This window comes from Canis aureus, chromosome 21 (assembly GCF_053574225.1).
Source record: "Canis aureus isolate CA01 chromosome 21, VMU_Caureus_v.1.0, whole genome shotgun sequence".
Lineage (NCBI taxonomy): Eukaryota > Metazoa > Chordata > Mammalia > Carnivora > Canidae > Canis > Canis aureus.
The window spans coordinates 5,001,906-5,022,098 of record NC_135631.1 but is presented as its reverse complement, the minus strand read 5'-3'; the positions used below and the strand labels follow the sequence as shown (position 1 = coordinate 5,022,098).

General features: G+C 51.5%; 2 protein-coding genes across 8 annotated transcripts in view; both read right to left on the bottom strand.

The window, feature by feature from the left end:
• The window catches only part of DPP3 (dipeptidyl peptidase 3), a 33,404-nt gene extending 27,341 nt beyond the window's left edge, over window positions 1-6,063 (bottom strand). The window contains exons 1-2 of one of the 5 annotated variants that reach the window (XM_077862522.1): window positions 5,903-6,063; window positions 4,566-4,840 (exon numbers count right to left, since the gene is read on the bottom strand). In XM_077862522.1, coding sequence (XP_077718648.1) covers window positions 4,566-4,840; window positions 5,903-5,954 — 327 coding nt within the window. In that variant the 5' untranslated portion in view covers window positions 5,955-6,063. Of the gene's footprint in view, window positions 1-4,565; window positions 4,844-5,144; window positions 5,472-5,597; window positions 5,859-5,902 lie in introns of those variants that run through there. The other 4 variants (XM_077862521.1, XM_077862523.1, XM_077862524.1 and 1 more) reach the window with 4 other exon arrangements.
• A 1,579-nt stretch (window positions 6,064-7,642) lies between these two features.
• Window positions 7,643-18,335, bottom strand: PELI3 (pellino E3 ubiquitin protein ligase family member 3). 3 transcript variants are annotated; one of them, XM_077862531.1, is made up of 8 exons: window positions 18,179-18,335; window positions 16,919-17,071; window positions 16,314-16,385; window positions 14,153-14,282; window positions 13,439-13,540; window positions 12,236-12,430; window positions 11,739-11,927; window positions 7,643-10,415 (listed from the first exon to the last, which is right to left on the bottom strand). In XM_077862531.1, exons 2-8 carry the CDS (start codon window positions 17,068-17,070, stop codon window positions 9,846-9,848), a joined length of 1,410 nt encoding a protein of 469 aa, XP_077718657.1. In that variant the 5' UTR covers window position 17,071; window positions 18,179-18,335; the 3' UTR covers window positions 7,643-9,845. The 3 variants fall into 3 exon arrangements, with proteins under 3 accessions (XP_077718657.1, XP_077718658.1, XP_077718659.1); XM_077862532.1 differs by lacking the exon at window positions 16,314-16,385; XM_077862533.1 differs by lacking the exons at window positions 16,314-16,385; window positions 16,919-17,071; window positions 18,179-18,335 and adding an exon at window positions 14,856-15,265.
• Window positions 18,336-20,193: the final 1,858 nt, after the last annotated feature.

Genomic DNA, 20,193 nt, shown 5'->3' with positions numbered 1-20,193 from the left:
TGCTAGATCTGTCTGCTAGAATGATGCTACAGTCTCCCACCTGTAGTAGTGGATTCATCTATTTCTCCTTGCAGTTGTATCAGTTTTTGTCTCAAATATTTTGATGCTCTGTTAGACACATACACGTTAAAGACTGTTGTCTTCTTGGAGAACTGACTCTTTTATTGTATGTAATGCCCTCTTCATCCCTGATAACTCTCCAGGCTCTGAAATTTGCAAAATTAATATAGCTACTCCCACTTTCTTTTCATTAGTGTTGGTATGGTATATCTTTCTCTACCCATTTACCTTTTTTAAAAAAAGATTTTATTTATTTATTCATGAGAGACACAGAGAGAGAACCAAGTAGAAGAGGGAGGAGAAGCAGGCTCCTTGAAAGGAGCCCGATGCAGCACTCTATCTCCAGACCCAGGATTACGCCCTGAGCCAGAGGCAGACACCCAACCACTGAGCCACCCACATCCTTCTATGCATTTACTCTTAATTTATGTGTCTTTCTATTTAAGTAGGCTTCTTGTAGACAATATATATTTCAGTCTTGTTTTTTGATCCATTCTAATTATATCTGTCTTTAAATTGGAACATGTAGACCACTGATGTTCAAAGTGATCACTGATAAAAAAAAAAGTGATCACTGATATGGTAGGATTAGTATCTACCATCTTTGTTACTGTTTTCTATTTGTGTCCTTGTTCTTTGTTCCTATTTTTTGTCTTCTATTCTTTTTCTTCCTTTTGTAGTTTTAACTGAGCTTTTACATTGTCTCCTTTCTTAGCTTGTCAGTTATACGTTTTTACTTTTCAGTGTTTGCCCTAGATTTTGCAATATGCCTTTATAACTAATCCAAGTGTACTTTCATATAACACTATACTGCCTCATGGGTAGTGTACCTCATAACAAAATAATTCTAATTCCTGTCTCCTCTCCCTTGCATCATTACTTGCGTCACTTATTTCATGTGTATATAAGCACATGTAGGCTTTATATATGTATAAATATGTAAATTATATGTAATATAAACATTAGCATACATAACCAATACATTGTTGCTATTACTTTGAACAAATGGTTATCTCTTAGATTAAGAATAAAAAAATATTAAGTTTTATTTTACTTTCATTTATTCTTTCTCCAATGTACTCCCTTTTTTATGTAGATTTGAGTTTCAGACCTCTATCATTTTTCTTTCCTCTGAAGAACTTTGTGTTTTGTTTTTTAAAGATTTTATTTATTTATTCATAGATAGAGAGAGAGAGAGGCAGAGACACAGGCAGAGGGAGAAGCAGGCTCCATGCAGGGAGCGGACTCGATCCCGGGTCCCCAGGATCACACCCCAGGCTGCAGGCGGCGCCAAACCGCTGTGCCACCCGGGCTGCCCTCCTCTGAAGAACTTTGAATATTTCTTGCAAAGCAGGTCTACTGGTAATACATGACCTCAATTTTTGTTCATCTGAGAAAGTCTGTTTTTCCTTCACTTTTGAAGGACAGTTTCACAAGATACAGAATTCTAGGCTGGTGGTTTTTTCTCTCAACACTTGAAATACTTCAGTGCACTCTCTTCTTCCTTGTGTGGTTTCTGAGAAGTTGGATGCAATTCTTATCTTTGCTCCCCTATAGGTAAGATCTATTTTAACTCCAGCTTCTTCTAGTACTTTTTCTTTGATTTTTTTTTTGTAGTTTTAAAACATGCCTAAGTGTAGTTTTTTGGCATGTAATATTCTACTTAGTGTTCACTGAGCTTCATGGATCTGCGGTTTAGTATACGACATTAATTTGAGGAAATTCTCAATCATTATTGTTTCAGATATTTTTTCGTTTTCTCTTTCTTCCTCTTCTGATATTCCCATTATATATACATTACACCTCCTGCAGTTGCCCTATGGTTCTTGGATACTCTGTCCTGTGTTTTTTAGTCTTTTTTCTCTTTGCTTGTCAGTTTTGAAGATTTCTATTGAGATATCCTCAAGATGGGATGCCTGGGTGGCTCAGCATTTGAGTGTCTGCCTTTGGCTCAGGGCATGATCCCAGAATCCTGGGATCGAATCCTGCATCAGGCTTCCTGTGTGGGACCTGCTTCTGTCTCTGCCTCTTTCTCTGTGTGTCTCTCATGAATAAATAAATAAAATCTTTAAAAAAAAAGAGAGAGAGAGAGAGAGATCCTCAAGCTCAGTGAGTAGTTTCTCAGCTGGGTCAAGTCTACTAATAAGTCCAGCAAAGGCATTCTTCATTTCTATGGGTTTTTTTACTTCTAGCAGTGTTGGTTCTTAGGACTTCTATCTCTTTGCCCATCTATCTGTTCTTGCATGTTATCTACTTTATCCATTAGAGTCCTTAGCATATTAATCACGGTTGTTTTAACTCCTGGTCTGATAAGTCCAACCTCCCTGCCATGTCTAAAACTGCTTCTGATGCTTTATCTCTTCAAACTGCGTTTTTTGCCTTTAGTATGTTTTGTCCTTTTTTCTTCATAGCCAGACATGATGTACTGGGTAAAAGGAACTGCTGTAAATAGGCCTTCAGTAATGGGATGGTAAGGTGTGGAAGCAGGAGAAGCATTCTCCAGTCCCATGATTAGGTCTCAGCAGTCTTTTAGTGAGCCTTTACCTCTGGACTGTGAACTTCACATGTGCCTCTAAGTCCTGTGTCTCCCCCTGCCCACTGCCCTGTTTTAGGTGGGACAGGATGACTAGAACTGTCTGGAGTGGGATATTTTCCTCCACCCAGCTCAATTAGGCTCTGATAAAACCCTAGCAGGTTAGGTTCTGGTGATATAGTTTCTCCTGAGAGCAAACTGTAAAGAACAGAACATTATGGCATTTTCCAAAAATGGTTCCATTTCCCCTACCCCTGCAAGAAGCATGGGGCTTTCTCTCTGAAATTCATTGTGAGGACCAAGATCCTGAAGATAACATTCCCCAAATTTCCAAAAGTGTGGAGACCCCTTCTCTGACTGGGCCTCCTATAATTTGTCAATCACAGTTTAGGTTTTCCTACTCCAGCACTTGGTCTAGGGAAGGATTCTGTCATGAATTTTTTTGAGTTCTGATTCTCTGTACCCACTTGTCTGTCTCTCCAATTTGGGGGCAAGCAGTTAGCCCCTGTGCCCTCACTTCTGTTAAAGACACAAGAAAAGTTATTGATTTTCCAGTTTGTTCACCTATTACTTGTCGTTAGGATGGACTAGTGACTTGTAGGCTCCTTACACCCTGGACTAGAAACTGGAAGTCATGATTTTCATTTTTACTTAAGCCAATCTGAGGTGGGTTTCTGCTATTTGCAAACAAAAATATCCCACTGGGAATAGTAATACCTAGGCCACACTTTCCCAGTGATTAACTCTTTTAATGAATAAGTCAAAGTCTAGAGATGGGATGTTATTACTAAAGTTAAAAAAAGGTAGAAGAAACAGCCTGGGCCTCAGCTCAGAGATAAACAATCCAAACCCTTTATTTTACATATATAAAAACAGGCCATATTCTCATACATTCTTGGTGAAACTTTCGTAAAAGATGATTTAACAACATCAATCAATTGCAAATGTACATAGAACCTTTGACCCAGCAATGCTACTTCTAGACATAGATCCTACTCACACAAGTGTACAAGTATGCTCACTGTGGCACTTTTCTAAGAAGAATCAGGAATAATCTAAATGTCCAACAAAAAGAAAAGATTAAATTGATTAAGGTGTACACAGCAGTAGAGTGCTTCACAGTCAACAAAAAGGATGAGGTAGATTGATATGTGCCCCATGAAGTTCTCCAAGACATGGTATTTAATTAAAAAAAAAAAAAGGCAGGACTCATAAGAACATGGAGAACATGATCTCATTTATGTAAATGACAAAGTGAGGAACTAGTACACGTTTGCATGTATAGGAGTAGGAATGCAATACACAGACAGAGGAATTAGGCTATATACCCCAGCATCCAAGGAGTGATCTTTGTGTTTTGTATTGTGTCTTTCTGCATTGTGGCAATGCCCTACGAATACATGTAAGTATTACTTGGCCAGGGACCCTGGGTGGCTCAGCGGTTGAGTGTCTGCCTTTGGCTCAGGGCGTGGTCTTGGAGTCCCAGGATCAAGCTCATCAGGCTCCTCTCAAGGAGCCTGCTTCTCCCTCTGCCTATGTCTCTGCCTTTCTCTCTCTCTGTTTCTCATGAATAAATAAATAAAATCTTAAAAAAAAAGTATTACTTGGCCAAAAGACCCACAAACAAACAAAAGCCAGGGGACAGGCAGGGACACAACATGGTAGAGGAAGATCTAGTCCAGTACTCAGACCTCCTAATTCCTACCCTGGACTCATTCCTCTACCATCTCTGAGTCTCCATAGCTGTTTCCTTCACTCATAGCAGCCACTATTTATCTTGAAGTCAGGCCACTGTAACCCTAGGAGGTACAAACAACCCTCATGCCCATTTTACAGATGAGAAGACTGAAGCTCCAGGAGAGGTTCCTGTACTGTTGGTCTAATCTAAAGAGAAAGACCTTTGTCCCCCTGCTTGTGGTCCCTCATACTCAGAAGCCACTCAGGAAAGGCTGGATGACCTAAAAGAACTGACCTGATACTCCTCCTCGGTAAGGCCCTCAGCCAGGGCATGCTGGTGCAGCTGGTCAGGGTCCTGTGCACGGAAGAGGCGGCTGAGCAGGGCATAGATGTAGGGGGCCTCAGGGGAGGTCTGCAACAGCACAGCCAGGCCTCCATACCAGGCGGCCCGTGACAGGTGGTGGGCATAGAGGCGCTCTGTGGGCGACAGCAGACGGAAGGCCTCACGACAGTCCAGGCTAAACACACCGATGTCATTGGGCAGGATGTACTGGGCGTCTGCCATGGGACCTGCTGAGAACCATTACCATCATCACAGCCATCATTTACCACACACCAACTGCCCACCTAACTGCACTCTCATAGTCTCATTTACTCCTCCCCCAAGCCCATTCACAGATATGCTAATTGAGGCTCAGAGGTTAGGTGACTCATGCAAGGATATTATAAAATATACCAGTGGGTCATATTTGGCCTTGGGCCCTTCAACCTTAAAGTGTGAATTTAACTTTTAGCATTACAGATGGGGAAACTGAGGCCCAGAGAGGCTAGGAACTTTGCCTACTAACACAAGGGAGGGGTCAGAAGCAGAGACCTGCATCTCTAGACTCCCAGCCTGGGCCCCTCAGGCTCCTCTCCTCCTTCTCTGACTTCCTAGCCTCCTCTTCAGAATTCTCCTGTAAGTTCAATTCCACCCACCACTGTGTTCACAAGGACAGAGTTCCAGGCTACCAACTTAAAGACCCAGGTCCAAACCTGATTCAGCCCTAGGCTCCTAAAAGTTAGTTGCTTCACTTTTCTGTGCCCCAATTTCCACCTCCCTAAAATGAGGGGAGGATAATGTTCTCCAACCTCATCAGGAGGGTGCGCAATCTGTCTCACTCTCATTCTTCTGCCTTTTTTTTTTTTTTTTTTTTTTGGCCCTCCATCCTCCTACCCTCTCCCTGTGCTGGGCCACGGGAGCTACAGAGCCACATTAGTTCGGAGCTGGAAGAAAACTCATTTTACAGACAGAGAAACTGAGACATAGAGAGGCCACGCAACTTACCACGCAAGTCTCACAGCCTGGCTGGGACCCGGGCTCTCCCGACCCAGGGCATGCTCCACCCCGCCCTTCCTAACGCGGACAGTGTGTCCAGCCTCCCCCACCACTCCGGATGCTCCGCCCCAAGAGCACAACCCTCGGGGTTAACTCTTTGCTGCCCGGGGGACTCCTTGGCCACGGGGCCGCGATGAATGCGGAAGGGGTACCGCATGGCAAGCAGAAAGGGAATAATCTTGCGTTCGGTCCAGACTCGCCCTGTCCCCCAGGATGGCGCATTGTGACCCCGAAACCCGGGCGCAACTCCTCACCTGCAGCAGCTGCTCTCATCGCAAACTCACTTCCTGCTTCCGGCTCCCCCATTCATTGGGGGCTCCGTGAACTCCGCCCCCCGTGGCCAATTGTCGGGCTCCGGGGCCGGGGATGGGCGTCAGCTCCAGCCAATAGGCGCGCCGAGGCGCCCTCCGTCGCCCGCCGCCGCCGCTCCCGGGCCCCACCGGGTCACGCGCGGGATGGCCCCGCGGCCTTGGCCTTTGTCAACGAGGGTGCCGGCGCGGCGGCCGCGAACCTGCGTGGCCGGCCTGACCGCGGCTTAGTCCCGGCAGACTGGACTGACAAGGTCCCTCCGAGTCCGTGCGGGGCGGCGTGGGTGTCACGGACGGAGCGGCAGGGACTTCCCCACAGAGCCCCAAAGTCGCTCTCTTGTGGGTCCCCGGACCTCAGTTTTGCGGGTGGGAGCCTGCACCGTGGAAGTAACGTGACTCCCTCTCCCTCACTGGATTCGAGGGTCAGCGGGTGGAGACTCTTGGGAGACTGCAAACCTACAAGGCGAGCTGAAGGGCTTGAGCTGAGGCGACCACACCCGCACGGGACGGAAAACGCCTCCAAGGTGCTTCACTGCACCATCACGGCTTCGCCAGGGCCTGGAGCAGCCGCTAAACGTCTCTGAGCCTTAGTTTCCGCAGCACAAAGGGGCGAGGGGCCTGGCAGTTTCACGGAAGGGAAAGCTGCCTGTGACCTCTGGCTGCCCAGGACACAGCTGGCCCCCAGGTCCACTTCTGCATGTCTGGACGGACTCACAAGAGGATGACCTGGGCCAGGCAGGGCATTTCCAAGTGCTGGCGCTGGGCCTGGGGTCAGTAGGGGGGGGGGGCATTGTGAGGGGCTCCAGGTCAGTGTGGGCAGAGCCAGGCCATCTCAGGTTGAATCAGGCCCCCCACTGTCTACTGAGTGGGACACTTTACCTCTCAGTCTTCGCTTCCTCAGCAAGAAAACTGGGCTAACAATTGTCTCCACTCCCAGGGATGCTTTAGCCCTGAATGAAGTGATGACTGGGCAGTCTGCTCCCTAGTGTTGTGCCCAGAGAGGTTGGGGAAAGTGAATACCTGAAATCCACACAGTCTTCTTGCCCTACCTTTACCACACCTGGGTCTAGGCCCACAGCAACATCTGCCCACCATTGGTGCCGGTTTCTCATTTATGAAAGTGCCCAAAGCCCTGCTTGACACAACAGTGCTACTGTTGGCTCCGATGATAATTATCATCACAGGGGAGCACCCTACATTGTCTATGTCTTTTGGAAAGTCACCTCTCTTCTCTGTGCCTCAATTTTTATTGTCTTTAAAATAAGTATACTCCCCTGACTTGGGTGAATTTGAGATGGACACCAGAAAAGGAGGTAGTGCTCTCCAGCTGTCAATGGGCAGCTCGGGCCAGCAAAAGATCCCAGTACTCCTGGGACCCTCAACCTAGCTGCATTCTTATGTTTACAGTTAATACACGAGGTCCTGTTCAAATGGAGGATACTTCATTCTTGCAAAAACTCAGATAGGATGTCATTTTACCCATTGTGAGATGGAGAAACTGAGGCTAACAGGTTCATTGACTTCCCTAAGGCCACCCACGCTATCCTCAGGTGTCTCTGAACTGAGGTCTAGCCTTCCTGAGACCTTCCACCACACTGTCCTCTCCACTTGGCCCAGTGCACGCGCGCGGACACACACACACACACACACACACACACACAATCATACAAAGTCCACTCACTGGAGTCATGAGCATCCTTAGCCTTGGTTCTTCTCCATGGAAATGCAGGAAGGGTAGATGAGGAAGAAACATTAAATACCTACTGTGTTACAGATGCTCTTCATACATTCACAGCCACCTGGTGATAGAGGAATTGCTCTTCCATTTAATGGGTAAGGAGACTGAGGCTCCAAAAGCCAGAGAGGGGCAGAACTGGGCCAAGATCAGGGCTGTCTTACCCTCTACCACTATCTCCAAGATCTCCCTGGATGATACTCTGCTCTTTGCTTGTCTCTCCTCCCAAGGTCTACAGTTTCCCTACTGGAAATGGAATCGGAACACCCCCTGCCTTGTTCTCAACAGGGTCAGAAACGAGAACAATGGGGTAGAGCTGGATTCCTAGTGGTGTGTGTGTGTGTGTATAGGAGTTGCACATCCACCCAAGCATCCCCATCTCTGTTTCCCTAGTGCTCCAGGAGTGTGTTGCTCCTGGAGCAAGAATCTCATCACTTCCCCTTTTTACCACCTGCAGGAACCCTCTGTCCTCTCCAGAGCACCAGGTCTGGTCTCTGTGGCCCCCACCAGCTGTGTGACCTGGGGCAGGTTTCCCCCACCCCAAACTTGTACTCCCTAAGACTCTGGCAGCTGTTTTCAACTGGGGATGATGCCCAGGTCAGGCCTGTACTTAGAGCCTCTTTTTCAGATTTTTCTATCTCCAGAATCTCCATCTACCAGTCTCCCTAGCTTGCTTCCCCCCAAGAATGTCTGAAAGCAACCCCAGTAGCACACTGAGCCTGCCTTGGCTCTCAGGGGGAGGTGACACTTAGCCAAGAAGAGTAAGGGTCCAGTTGACTTGGTCTCCTTGGCAACCAAGGGCCACTAAGGCCCCAGCCCAATGTCCTTTCTCTTTTCTGCCCATCCAGACCTGGCTCCTTGGCCTTGAGCATTTTCCTGCTACACATCTGCACATGCTGTTCCTGTGCCCTGAGCTGCCCTCCCCATTCCTCCCACCCCCATCCAAGAAAAGCAGTACAGTGTGATGGAGGAGGCCAGGGTGAGGCCAGGCAGGCAATCTCAGATTTGAATCCTGGCTTGGCTACTTTCTAGCTGTGTGACTTGGCACATGTGCCTTAATCTCCCCAGAACAGAAATGGGAACACCTCCATCCCTGGGTAATTATGAGGATTAAATAGCAAAACCTCTTGGTTAGTGCTCTATTCATATAGTTATTAGCAGCAGCAGCAGCACAGCACAGGGCATGGTGAGCACTTGGTAATAGTAGCCCTTCTATCTCAGCCAGCACTCTGGGACCGTCAGTCCTCTCCCTTCTCTCCACTCGTCACTGTCCACAAATGAGGTTCCAGAGCCTCCATTCAGCATTTTCCACCTCAAGGAAGCCCCAACCTCTTGCTCTAGCCACTCATTTCTCTGCTTCCTCACACTGGAACCTGTGCTCAGCCTATCTCCTGCCCAAGCACCTTCCCCTTCTTGTGGGGAGTTCCCACACCAACCTCTCTCCCTCTCCTGCCTGTTTGCAAGACCTGCTCCGCAGCCCCTGATGAGTCTCTGATCCTGGTACACAGGAAACTGTTGTCATTCAGTGATTTGATCTGTTGTCCCCTACACTGAATTCCACTGGGCAGGGAACCAGGTCTGATTGTCTCTGTGTCCCCAGAGCCCACTTAGCATGGAGTTCAGCCCATAGTGGGTATCAGCAGATGCCGGCCCCCGCCTGCTGCCCACCCATCACTCATGCAGGGGCTGGCGGCACTGCACGCATGCTGGACACGTGGGGTTTGTGAGGGCAGCTGAGCAGCAAGGTTTATAGAGAACCCAGGGCAGCAGCAGGGTGAGTATCTGGAGCTAGGTCGGCAGGCTCAGGGCACAGCCAGCCTGAGCTGGGGGTCAGGGACCCATAGCCCCTTCACTCCCCCAGGGACACAGTGTAGGCGGCATGATGTGGGACACCCCAGGAAGGGCCAGGGCATAGGGGTGGGCTTCCCTCCATCAGCCCAGGACAGAGCTGGTGCTAAGGGCCCCATCATTCTGACTGGGGTAGGGGTTTCAGGGACAAGGGTCAAGAGGGAAGGAACACAGCCCATCCAACGTGTCCATCTGGTGTGGCTATGTGCCAGCAGGTAAAGTCCCACATGCAGAGCTCCCTCTGGGCTGCAGGAGGTGGGGGACCTGGGTGGGCAGGTGGGCATGGCAGCCGGGGCCTGGGGGAGCCTAGTCCAGTGGCCCCTGGAAAATGAGGCGGACACAGCCATGCTCACCAGTGAGCCAGGCCCCACAAAAAGGGCAGGCAGCATGGAAAGCATGGGTGCCATGGGGCAGTGGTGTCTGGGCCCAGTAGCGGGCAGTCTTCTCAGAACAGACATGGCCGCAGGGTGCAAAGGCATGGCTTGGTGGCCCAGGGTCCAGACAGAGGCCGGCCTCCTGGCCAAGCCACAGAGGGACGTAGGGCCCCACAAGGCGACAGAGAGGACACTCGCGCTCCTGGGGGCCCCGCTCTCTCCTGCAGCCCCAGCCATGGTAGCCGTGGACATGGCCACACCGGACGTAGACCCAAGGCTGCTGCTTGTCGGGTGCCGTGCGGCCACGGGCCGGACTGGGGAAGGCCAGAGTGCTGAGGCCCACAGGGCACTGGGGCCGTGCCGCATTCGCCTCCTGCCGCTGGGCCTCCAGCTGCTTCAGCGTCGGTGCCCTCAGCAGCCCTGCTGGCGTGCGCCACAGCAGTGTGGCCCCACACAGGTCAATGAGGGAGCCGTCCTGTAGCACATTGGACTCATTTTCCACCTGCCAGAGGCACAGAAAGGTCTTAACTGCTCAAGACGGCACCAAACCCCTGGCCCCTAGGCAGCTATCACCCCAGCCAAGCCACCTGTCTATCCCACCAAACCTCCCTGGAGAGAACACCCTGGACCAATGGGGCAGGCTAGAGGGGAGGGGAGAGGAGAGTAGGGGCAGAGGGGGAGGAGGATGGGGGCAGAGGAGCCAGGGGGACTGAGAAGCCACATGGGAGGCAAGCCAATGGTCCCAGGTATGCACTGTCCCTCACAGTGGGATGTGGGCCTTGGTCACTTCATCTGTCAAATCAGGAGATCTGGACCAAAATGAGGTTTTACCCAAGCTCTCATGTAAAGGCAGAAGTGGTAAACTCTTCTATCTGAAACACTGGGGACCAAACACTGCCCAAAGCAGCTGTCCTAATGGCTGTGGTTAAAAGCAAGGACTCTAGAGCTTGCCTCCTGGGTGTGAATTCCAGCTTCACCATTTACTAATTCTGCATCCCTAGTTGAGTAACTCAACCTCTCTGTGTCTTAATTTCCTTATCCTCAAGATGGATGTTACTTCCCATTGTCTCAAGTGGTTCTCATGAATCAATCATTGTAAGCACTTGGAACGGTACCTAGAACAGAGGGGTACTCAACATGTGAATGCTAGTGAAATTCATGGGCATAGTTTTAAAAATAATGTTTCCCCAAACCTCCTGGTAGTATTGATGCTCTGGAAAGATAAGCCATGCTCTTCCCTGAGATTTCCCATCTGCTTGCCCAATGTGCTCGTACACTAGAAGCTCTGCATGGCTCATTTGAGGAGTTTGCCCACATGACCTCGGGCTGGCCCCTACTTCTCTCTAGCATTCTCTTCGAGTTCCTAACACTAGTTCTCTGATCTGTGCCATGTGGAGCATTCACTGTCACCTCTGTCAGAACTACTCCAAGGGCCCTTTCCTGCTAAGTGAGGATAATAAAACTAAATCCGTGTGAACGTGAGAGACACATTATAGACTGCCAACACTTTAGGCTATAAACTGCTCACACATGGGCCAAGTGTCATCCTCACAAGAGGCTGTGATGTTTTTAAGCTGCCAGCATCCCTAAAGCCACTTGGTACCGCAGTGTGTTTATGTCTGCTCACCACACACCACCGCACAAACCTCTGGCAGTATGTGGGCTGTGTTTTGGGGAATATGGTCTGGCCCTCTCCGTGGGGCAAGTGGTGCATGACCCCCAGATGGAGCCTGTTGAGGATCCCTTGTGTGGGAGGCCTGGAGATCAGATGGGAAGGACCTGGGAAGGATGAGGGGTGGGGGTGGGGATGGAGCAGGCCACCTACCAGCTTCCCTCGTTGTTGTGCAGAGCGGCTGTCCCTCAGAGTGTACACGTTCCCACAGACTGATATCTCCCTCCAGACACCCGGGGCTGAGTCCTCAGAGAAGCCGCCTGCTGGGTGCATCACCAGGACCCCATTGGTGGTTAAACCGTCCATCAGGCCGTCAGGGGTCCGCCACTTGGCCGCCCGCTCCTGGGACCAAATGTGGAATCACATCATATCCCCGAGTGGCCCCCAGCCTGCTACCCCTCTACCCTCATGGTCAGAGGTGGCCCAGAGAGAACTGGAATGGACACTGCACGGCCATGGGCATCATTCAGGTGATGGCACTCTCAGAGCCTCACTGTGCTCATTTTTAAGTGGCATTGCTAACGCCAGCGTAGGTCATGGTTACGATGACTGCTGGCTGGTCTATCAGCCCAGGATGCTGCCCCTCCCTACCCTACCTCTCTGCTCACTCTCAGACGAAGTGCCAGTCCCTGCCTGGGGGGCTCACTCACTCCAAGGAAGATGTTGCTGGAAGCATCAAAGCCAGCGGCATAGATGCGGGCAGTATAGGGTGGCCGGCGGTCACAGAGGATGCGGCAGGCATAGCGAGAGATGGTACTCTGGGCTGAGGGGCCCTCAGCAGCCCCTCCTCCAGGGGATGTATCTGTTACCACAAAATCGATCATGTTCTCCGTGGAACGGCCGATCTGTGAGAAGGGGAGGGCAAGCACAGGGATGCTTATGTGTGCAGGTCAATCCCACAGGCTCTCTCCCTCCCAGGGTTCCCAGCAGCTGCTCTGCATGTAGAGGTCACCAAACAATGAGGAAGGGGTGGTACCATCCCAACTTCCCAGGCCCTCTGGAATCTTAGCTGGAGTCTCCAAATCTAGTCACTGGGTCTGGGGCTTCTCTATCTCCCCCACTCAATAAAAATGAGTTGGGATTTTTTGGATAGACTACTGAAAAGGTGACACCCAGTCCGGGAGTGGTCAAACATTAGCAGCAAATAGCGAATTTTCTGTATTTACTAGATACCATGCTAAGTGCTTCACGTGCTATATCTCAGCGAATCTTCTCAATAATTCCATGGAGTGGGTACATTATGGGCCCCACTGTACCGATAAGGAAACTGAGACCCAGAGAGCATAAGTGACTCTTGCCCAAAGTCACCCAGCTGGTAAGTGATGGAGCTGGGATATAACCCAAGCAGTATGACTCTCACACCACACTCTGAACCCTTAAGCTCTATGGCCTCCTGGGGCCTGGGTGTTTAGTCTTGTTTTTTTGTTTTTTTGGGTTTTTTTTTAAGATTTTATTTATTCATTTGAGATAGAGAGAGCATGAGCAAGGGGAGGGGGAGAGGGAGAGGAAGATGCAGGCTCCCTGATGAGCAGGTAGTCCAACTCAGGGCTCCATCCCAGGACCCTGGGATCACGACCTGAGCCGGAGGCAGATGCTCAACCAACTGAGCCACCCACGTGCCCCTGGTCTTGGATTTTAAGTTTTGATATAACCACTGATTTGCTGTGTAACTCCAGGAAGTTAACAGCACTCATTGGACCTCCTGATTTGAAGAGTAGTCGATTGCACTGAGTGCCCCCAAAGCAACAACCCGGGCCTTCAGTCTTCCCAGTTCACCCTAGAATTCTCAAGAATGCTACATTGAGGCCTGGTGGCCCTGAGGCCAAGAGACTTGCAGAGAGGTCTGAACATACCTGGAACATATCCGTGTCGCTGTCATGTGTGTATTCAACTATGACCGAGTGGCTCCGGGACAGTGTGTACGAGATGCTGTGCTGGCCACGGTTACTCAGTGCCTGGTGGGGAGAAAGGGGAAGTCACTTCCCAGGGCATGTGGCCAGGAGAAGTGCGAGCCTCTGAGCCAGAAGCTGGAACTCAAGGCCCACCGGCCAACCCCAGTGAAGGGGCAGTTCTACCCTTGCAGAGGATGTACTGTGTGGCTGGCACCATATACGGGTTACCTTATTTGATCCCTACAGCCACCTCAAGGAGGTGGCAGAGTTATCATTCCCATTTTACAGTTGAGGGAACCGCAGCTCAGAAGAAAGTGGCTTAAAGTCACAGAGCTGGAAACAGGAGAGCTTGTATCTTAACCCAAATCCTCTGAAGCCAAGGGCTTTTCCTTTGCCATTGCTGTGTTACTGTCACATCCCCTCCCTGGGCCTTGGCTGCCCCCTACACAATACTGATCATTTCTATTCGATAGTTGGGGTCTGGTCATCAATGAACACATTTTGCAAACTGTAATGTGTAGTGCACAATAAGGAATCTCCCCTCGGCACCATTTCCTGACAGCCTAAGGCAATGTGTGAAGACACAGTGGGCTCCTCTGCTCCAGTGGGGCTATGGGTGGGTAGGACTGGGAAGGCCGAAGACCTGGTCCAGGTCTTCTGGGACAAGCTGCTTGCCTTGGAAACGAGTGGTGTGGAGATGTGGTGCATGACATCTGGCTTCACTCCGTTGGCATGGGGTCGGCGGCTCAGCGCCAGGCGGCTTCTCCGGCGGCCTTTGTCCCCACTTGCCAGACACCCATTGTAGCTGTGGATGTAGGGGTTTAAAAAGAGGGGGTTGCAGAGAGAGAGAGAGAAAGTGAGGCCCTGAGAGATTTTGAGGAACTGCCAACTTCTGGGCGGACTCTACCTTAATAAACAAGCCCTAGAGACACCTGAAACTAGAAGACCTCTATTATTATCAAATCAGTGCCTTTGGGGAGTAGGGTGAGGGCTGGAATATCTCCAGAAGGCTTTTCATTCAATTATGCAGTGTTTCCTGGCCACCTGAGCCCTGCCTGCCTGGCTGCTGGGGGTGGTACCCGAGGCACAGCACAGGTCAGTTCTATCCTCACAGTGGCAGGAAAGGGGTGTCCTGAGCTTTTCAAGGAAGCTGGGCATCAAACACACCACAGGCCCAGAGATAGGAGAAGGGAATTCTGGCCTCAGATCAGGTTTCTAAGAAAGGGAACACCTTTCCTGGACATTGAACTGGAAAGCATTCACCTTTACAGAAAACTATCATTTATGACACCACAAGTCCAACTGGAAACCAGAATGGAAGAGAAAGCAGACCCGCAATGCCACCACCTCCCTAGATCCATACATGTCAAATGTCTACCTTCCTTCCAGCTCTTCTCCGGAGGGAGTGATTGTGGAAGGCAAAGATGAGGTGAGTCACAGCCTTGATCACTGCCACGTTCTGGAGGCTCCCATGTTCCCGGGGCTTCACGTTATTAATTACCTAATGGAATCTGTGCAATGTCCTGCCAGACAGGTATCTTTCTTCCCATTTTACAGATGAGGAAAATTGAGGCTCAGGGAGGTAAAATGACCTGCCCGAGGTCCCAGGCTAGTAAGTGAAAAAGTCAGAGATTTGAACTTGGGTCTGTCCGACTCCGGCCTCTGTTGCAGAAGCCCTTCTAGAGGGAAGGCTTGCCCCAGTTGAAGGGCCTGAGGCTGGCAGGGTTTGGTGAGATCAAGGAGTGGTGATGTGGGTGGTGAACTGATGTAGAGGAGGATGAAGCTGGTGGAAGGACCCTGAACACCAAGCTTAGGAGTCTAGGCTTTGTTCTATGAGACGAAGGAGCCATGGAAGATTTTGGAGCAGGGAGTGCCAGGATGAAGAACTGCCAAATACAGACAAAGACCACTTGAATCAGAATCTTCTCCATGAGCTTGTTAAAATATAGATTCCCTGGCTCCACCCATGGAGATTCTGATTGGGATGGGACTGTCAGTGGGTCTTTTCAATGTGCTCTTCAGGTGGCTCTATAGCCAGTGTGGGGCTTCACTGCTCTACTGAGAAAAAAGAGCTGCCAAGAGGGCCTATACCCTTGGTCTGCACTCTCCCTCATCAGTGGCCTCGCCCTCAGCTGGAAAGTCTGTCCTTCTTTGGGACACCAAGCAGCTATTTTTCTCATGCAAGCAGCCCTAAGAGGAGAATCACTTTTGCCCTTGTAAGTTTTTCCCACTTTTGGGGCATGGGGCAATTCTGGACATGGGCTCGGGACTCAGATGGGCCTGGCTTAAATCCCGGCTCTTCCACTTAACACATGACGTCTGTAAAAGGGTACTAATTGATCAGTACCTACCTTGCAGGTTTATTTTGAGAACTAAATGAGATAAAGCATTTAAAGATGCTTGGCACAGAGTTTGATATACATATACAGCAAGCCCTTGATAAATGTTAACTTATTATTATCAGGAAAAAGCACTTGGCATGTACACGTCAGCAAACATTAGCCATTATTATTTCTAATTAATCATAATGATAGCATAGCTTATCAAATATCTTCTTCTGGGCAGATGGCAGAGAGGGAGGCCAACAGGAGGTGTGGATGGGGGAGGAAGAAGAGTGATCTGTGCCTGGAGGCAGAGCTAAGTGGGTGGTTCAGGGATCCTGGTCAGGCAGAGACCAGGAAGGGATGAGGTCTACCCAGCCACCAACTCACATCGCTTCCTCTCTCCTGGCCTTGGTTTTCTCATCTGTAGCATGAGAGTCAGTTGGGGCTTGGTGAAAGTAGACTAGAGCTAGAGTAAGAAAGACCTGGGTCCAAATCCCAGCCCTGCCACTTACCAGCTGTGTGCCCTTGGACCAGTCACTTCCCCTCTCTGAGCCTCGGTTTCCTCACCTCCTTCCTCACAGCATCTTTGTGAAGATTGAAATGAAATAATGTCCATGAAAGGGCTTGGCACAGGCCTGCCTCCCAGAACACTTGATCTGTGCCAGGCACTGTCTACGTGCGTTACAGGAATCACCTCATTTATTCCTCTGACAGCCCTCCAAAGTATTATTATCATCCCTATTTGTAAGATGGGAAAATGGAGGCACAGGGAAGTTAAGCAACTCACAGAGGCAGGATCTGAACCAAGCATTTTTGCTGGAGAACCAGAGTTCTTCACCCCAGACTACATATGCTAGGTGCTTTATGAAAGGCAGATGGTGCTACTTTTTATCTGATCAGAAACTTAGGTGGGCAGTTAGAGTTTTCTCAGTAATTTATAAAAAACGGGAAGACAAAATAACAGGAATTGAGGTGGGTTTGGTCAACTCTGTCTCTCCATTGGGGCGGTGAGGGGGGACAAACAGCAGAAGATCATAGGTGGGGAGTACTGGGGCCCTTGGTCTGGTTGCCCTAGGGGTGCCTGGTGCCCTGCCCCACCTGGACCAAGGTTGCTCACCCCAGGACGATGAGTTCCCCATACTTGATGGGCTCCTGGTCTGGCTGTGCATCTTCACCAGGAGAAGAGAGGACACAAGAGCCCTGGCTCCCTGGATGACGGAGGTCTGAGTTTCGGGGAGACCCCACTTCAGGGTTTCCTTCTAGCACCATTCTGGGCGGAGTGGGAGAGGAGAAAAAGCATTTTGCAACCTCCCATCCCAAACAAACCCCCCCCTCCCCCCGCCCATGCCAGCTTAGGCCTGCTGCAGGGACACTTAGGCCAGAGTGACCTTTCACTACCTCTGTTGCTATGGCAACTGCTCCACCTCTGCCTCCTTTAAACTGTCCCAGGGTTGCTGGGATACCAGGGAAGGGAAACGGGTGGGATGGAACCCCCACATTCAGAGGGTCAGGATATTTGGTGAGGCCAGAGGGCTGGACCAACATGGGGGGGGCCAGAGGCTTCTTTTTCGTCAGGACCCCAGTCTGGGATGTGCTTGAAAGAGGGACACCTCAGGAGTTAGAGGACCCTTATTCCTCATCTTAGACTCAGTTCCTAGGCTTGGTTCTTGGCCCCCAGGGCCTCTGAGTAACCCTTCTGTTGGGTTTTTGGAATCTATCTATCCATCTTAATCATTCAGCCCCTTTGCAGGTCTAGGCCTCTGTCTGTCTTTTTTTCTCAATGACTCTCTGTCCTCCTGGGCTGTCCTTTTCAGCGTCTCTCTTCCCACCTTCTTCCGCATCTCCGTCTGTCTGGCCATCTTCCTCTCCCCATCCATCTGCCTCAGTCTCCCCAGCTCGGCTCCCCCGGCGGGCAGGCCTCTGGACCCCTCCCTGGTGCGCGCCCCCTCCCTCCCTCAGGTGTCTGTCTGCAGTCCCAGGGCCGCCTTGGTCTCTGGAGGCCTGTGGGGGCGGCGCTCCCCCCTCTGGCTGGGGCTGCAGCAGAGCCCATCTCCGCAGGAAGCCTGTTTGGAAAACATCTCCGCGCAGGAGGGACTGCGCCGGGGGCAGGCACAATGACGGCCCAGCGCACACGCAGATACACACCCAGCGGCCCCTCGCCACAAACACGCGCGCGCACGCACACAGCCCCGCACACCCCGAGCCCCTCGGGCAATGCCCGAACGGGCGCCGGCCCCACCGGGGACCCGCGAGCGCCAGTGCCGGCGCCGCCCTCGGACCCACTCCCCCTGCCACCCCCAGACACGCAAACACGCCCCCCGCGTCCGCCGGGGCCCGCCCGGCACAGCCCCCGCCCCCTCCGCCCCGGCGGTCTCACCTGGCCGCGCTCCCGGCCCCGCTCGGAGCCGCTCCTTTCGAGCCTCGGCCCTGCTCGGCCCCGGAGCCGCTGCGGCGGGATGGGCCCGGCCCGCGGCGGCTCCGCGCTGCCTCGTCACGGGGACACCCGGGGCCGAGGGAGGGGGCGAACGCTAACCACCAGACTCCGCCCCTATCCCGATGCCCCGCCCCGTTAGGACCGCCCCCGCGGAGCCCCGCCCCACACAGACTCCGCCCCTTGCGGCGCAGCTTAGCTCCCGTAGACAGAGCCCCGCCCCTCTTGGGAGGCCACGCCCCCATCTAACCCCGCCTCATGCTCTGGGAGGCCCCGCCCACCACTCTGTCCCAGGAACTCCCTAGCGGGTCTTCGCTGGTTCGGGGACTCCCCTGTATCCGCGAGACCCATCCCCGGGTTCAGGCTCCCCAGACTCCGCCCTCGTTTCTGGGGACTTCCGGGTTCTCCCGGAGACACGGGCGCCCCCTCCCCCACCGCAAGGCGGAGCCTTCTCACTGGGCGGGAGGCGCCTTTCCCCACCTTGGGCGGGGGACTCTCTACCTCCCGCCCGAGACTCCGCCTCCCAAATGCGAAGCCGCGGAATTAGAGGAGGATAGAAGTGGGGGCGGGACCGAGAGAAGGAAAATACTAGAGGGATCGGAGGAAGGGGGTGTCCGTTAGCAGGGAGGACGAGGAAAATTGCTGCAATTGGAACGACTTGCAGACCTTTCTTCAGTTAAACTCGGCCTCTTTCTCGCTGAGCGACTCTGGCCGGCTGTGGGCCCCGGGGTGACCGGGAACACCTCCCTCCTTCCTACTAGCACTCACACCACCCGAGAAGCCACAAAGTGGGTGGAGACCTTTAGGAGCTTGCAGCTCCTTAGGCCCCTGGGCTTGCAAGAGATCTGTCATTCTGTGCCAGATGCTATGCTCTGTGCTTGGAGCAAAATGAGGCCTTTAATTTCTGGGAGGCAGTCACGATAATCACCCATTTTACAGGTGAAAAAACAGAGTTGTACAACCTAACCTGGTTGTGGTTATCTTACCAAGCGTAGATCTGAGCCGCGTGACTTCAAAATCTGACTCTTAACTTTTCTATACCTTATTAGGATGAGGAAGGGCAGGATGGGATTCAGAGGTGCAGAGCAGGAGAGACCCAGAAATGCATCAGATAAGATCCCTTCAACACATTATTTCTCAGTATGTTTGGAATCATAGCCAAGAGCTGGGGGAAGCCCAGAGGGTAGACAATTAACCCGAGTCTTTAGAGTATTTATTGAGGAAATCAAGGAAGGCTGTATAGAGGAGGTGTCCTTTGGCCCCAGTCATGAAGGAGAAATGAAGGTTTGCCCACACATTCCTGAGAGAGAGCATCCTTTCTCCTCTACCCCCATCGTGCTGCTTGTGAAGCTCTCTGTCTCCTGGACAACCCCCCACACCAGGCCCCACCATATCTACACACCCCACTAATTCCACCACCTAAAAATAGTCTAAGATACCAACTGCTTTGCCAACTGTTTGGGGGCCCCAGCAGCCAAATGAAATAAGAAGGCAGCCAGCAGCACATCCTTTAGGGACAAAGGCACTCATTAATCAAAGAGAATCTCCCTGAGAGGCCACCTTTGAGGAGGCTGGACTGCTGGGCTGTCAGCAGCAGATCATACAAATCCTGCACAACAGGAGAGCTCCCATCCGTGAATGCCTGCAGTGTGCCCACCTCCATACCAGGTACGCAAAGCCACGTTGGGACATGGGGACAGTGGGACAGTCTCATTCCCCTTTGCATTCCCAAATTCCAGCGCATTGCCTGCCAGAGCAGACCCTCAATGAACATGTGCTCAATAACTGTTAGAATCTCCAGTTTACATTTTAGGAAACTGAAGCTGGCGATGGGGGTGGGGGAAGAGATACATGCCCCAGGTCACACAGGTGCAAGCACGTAGCTGAGGATTGAGCAGGACTCCAGTGCTACTATCTGACACCAGACTGCAAGAATAAAGGACTGAGAGAGATTCCAGGAT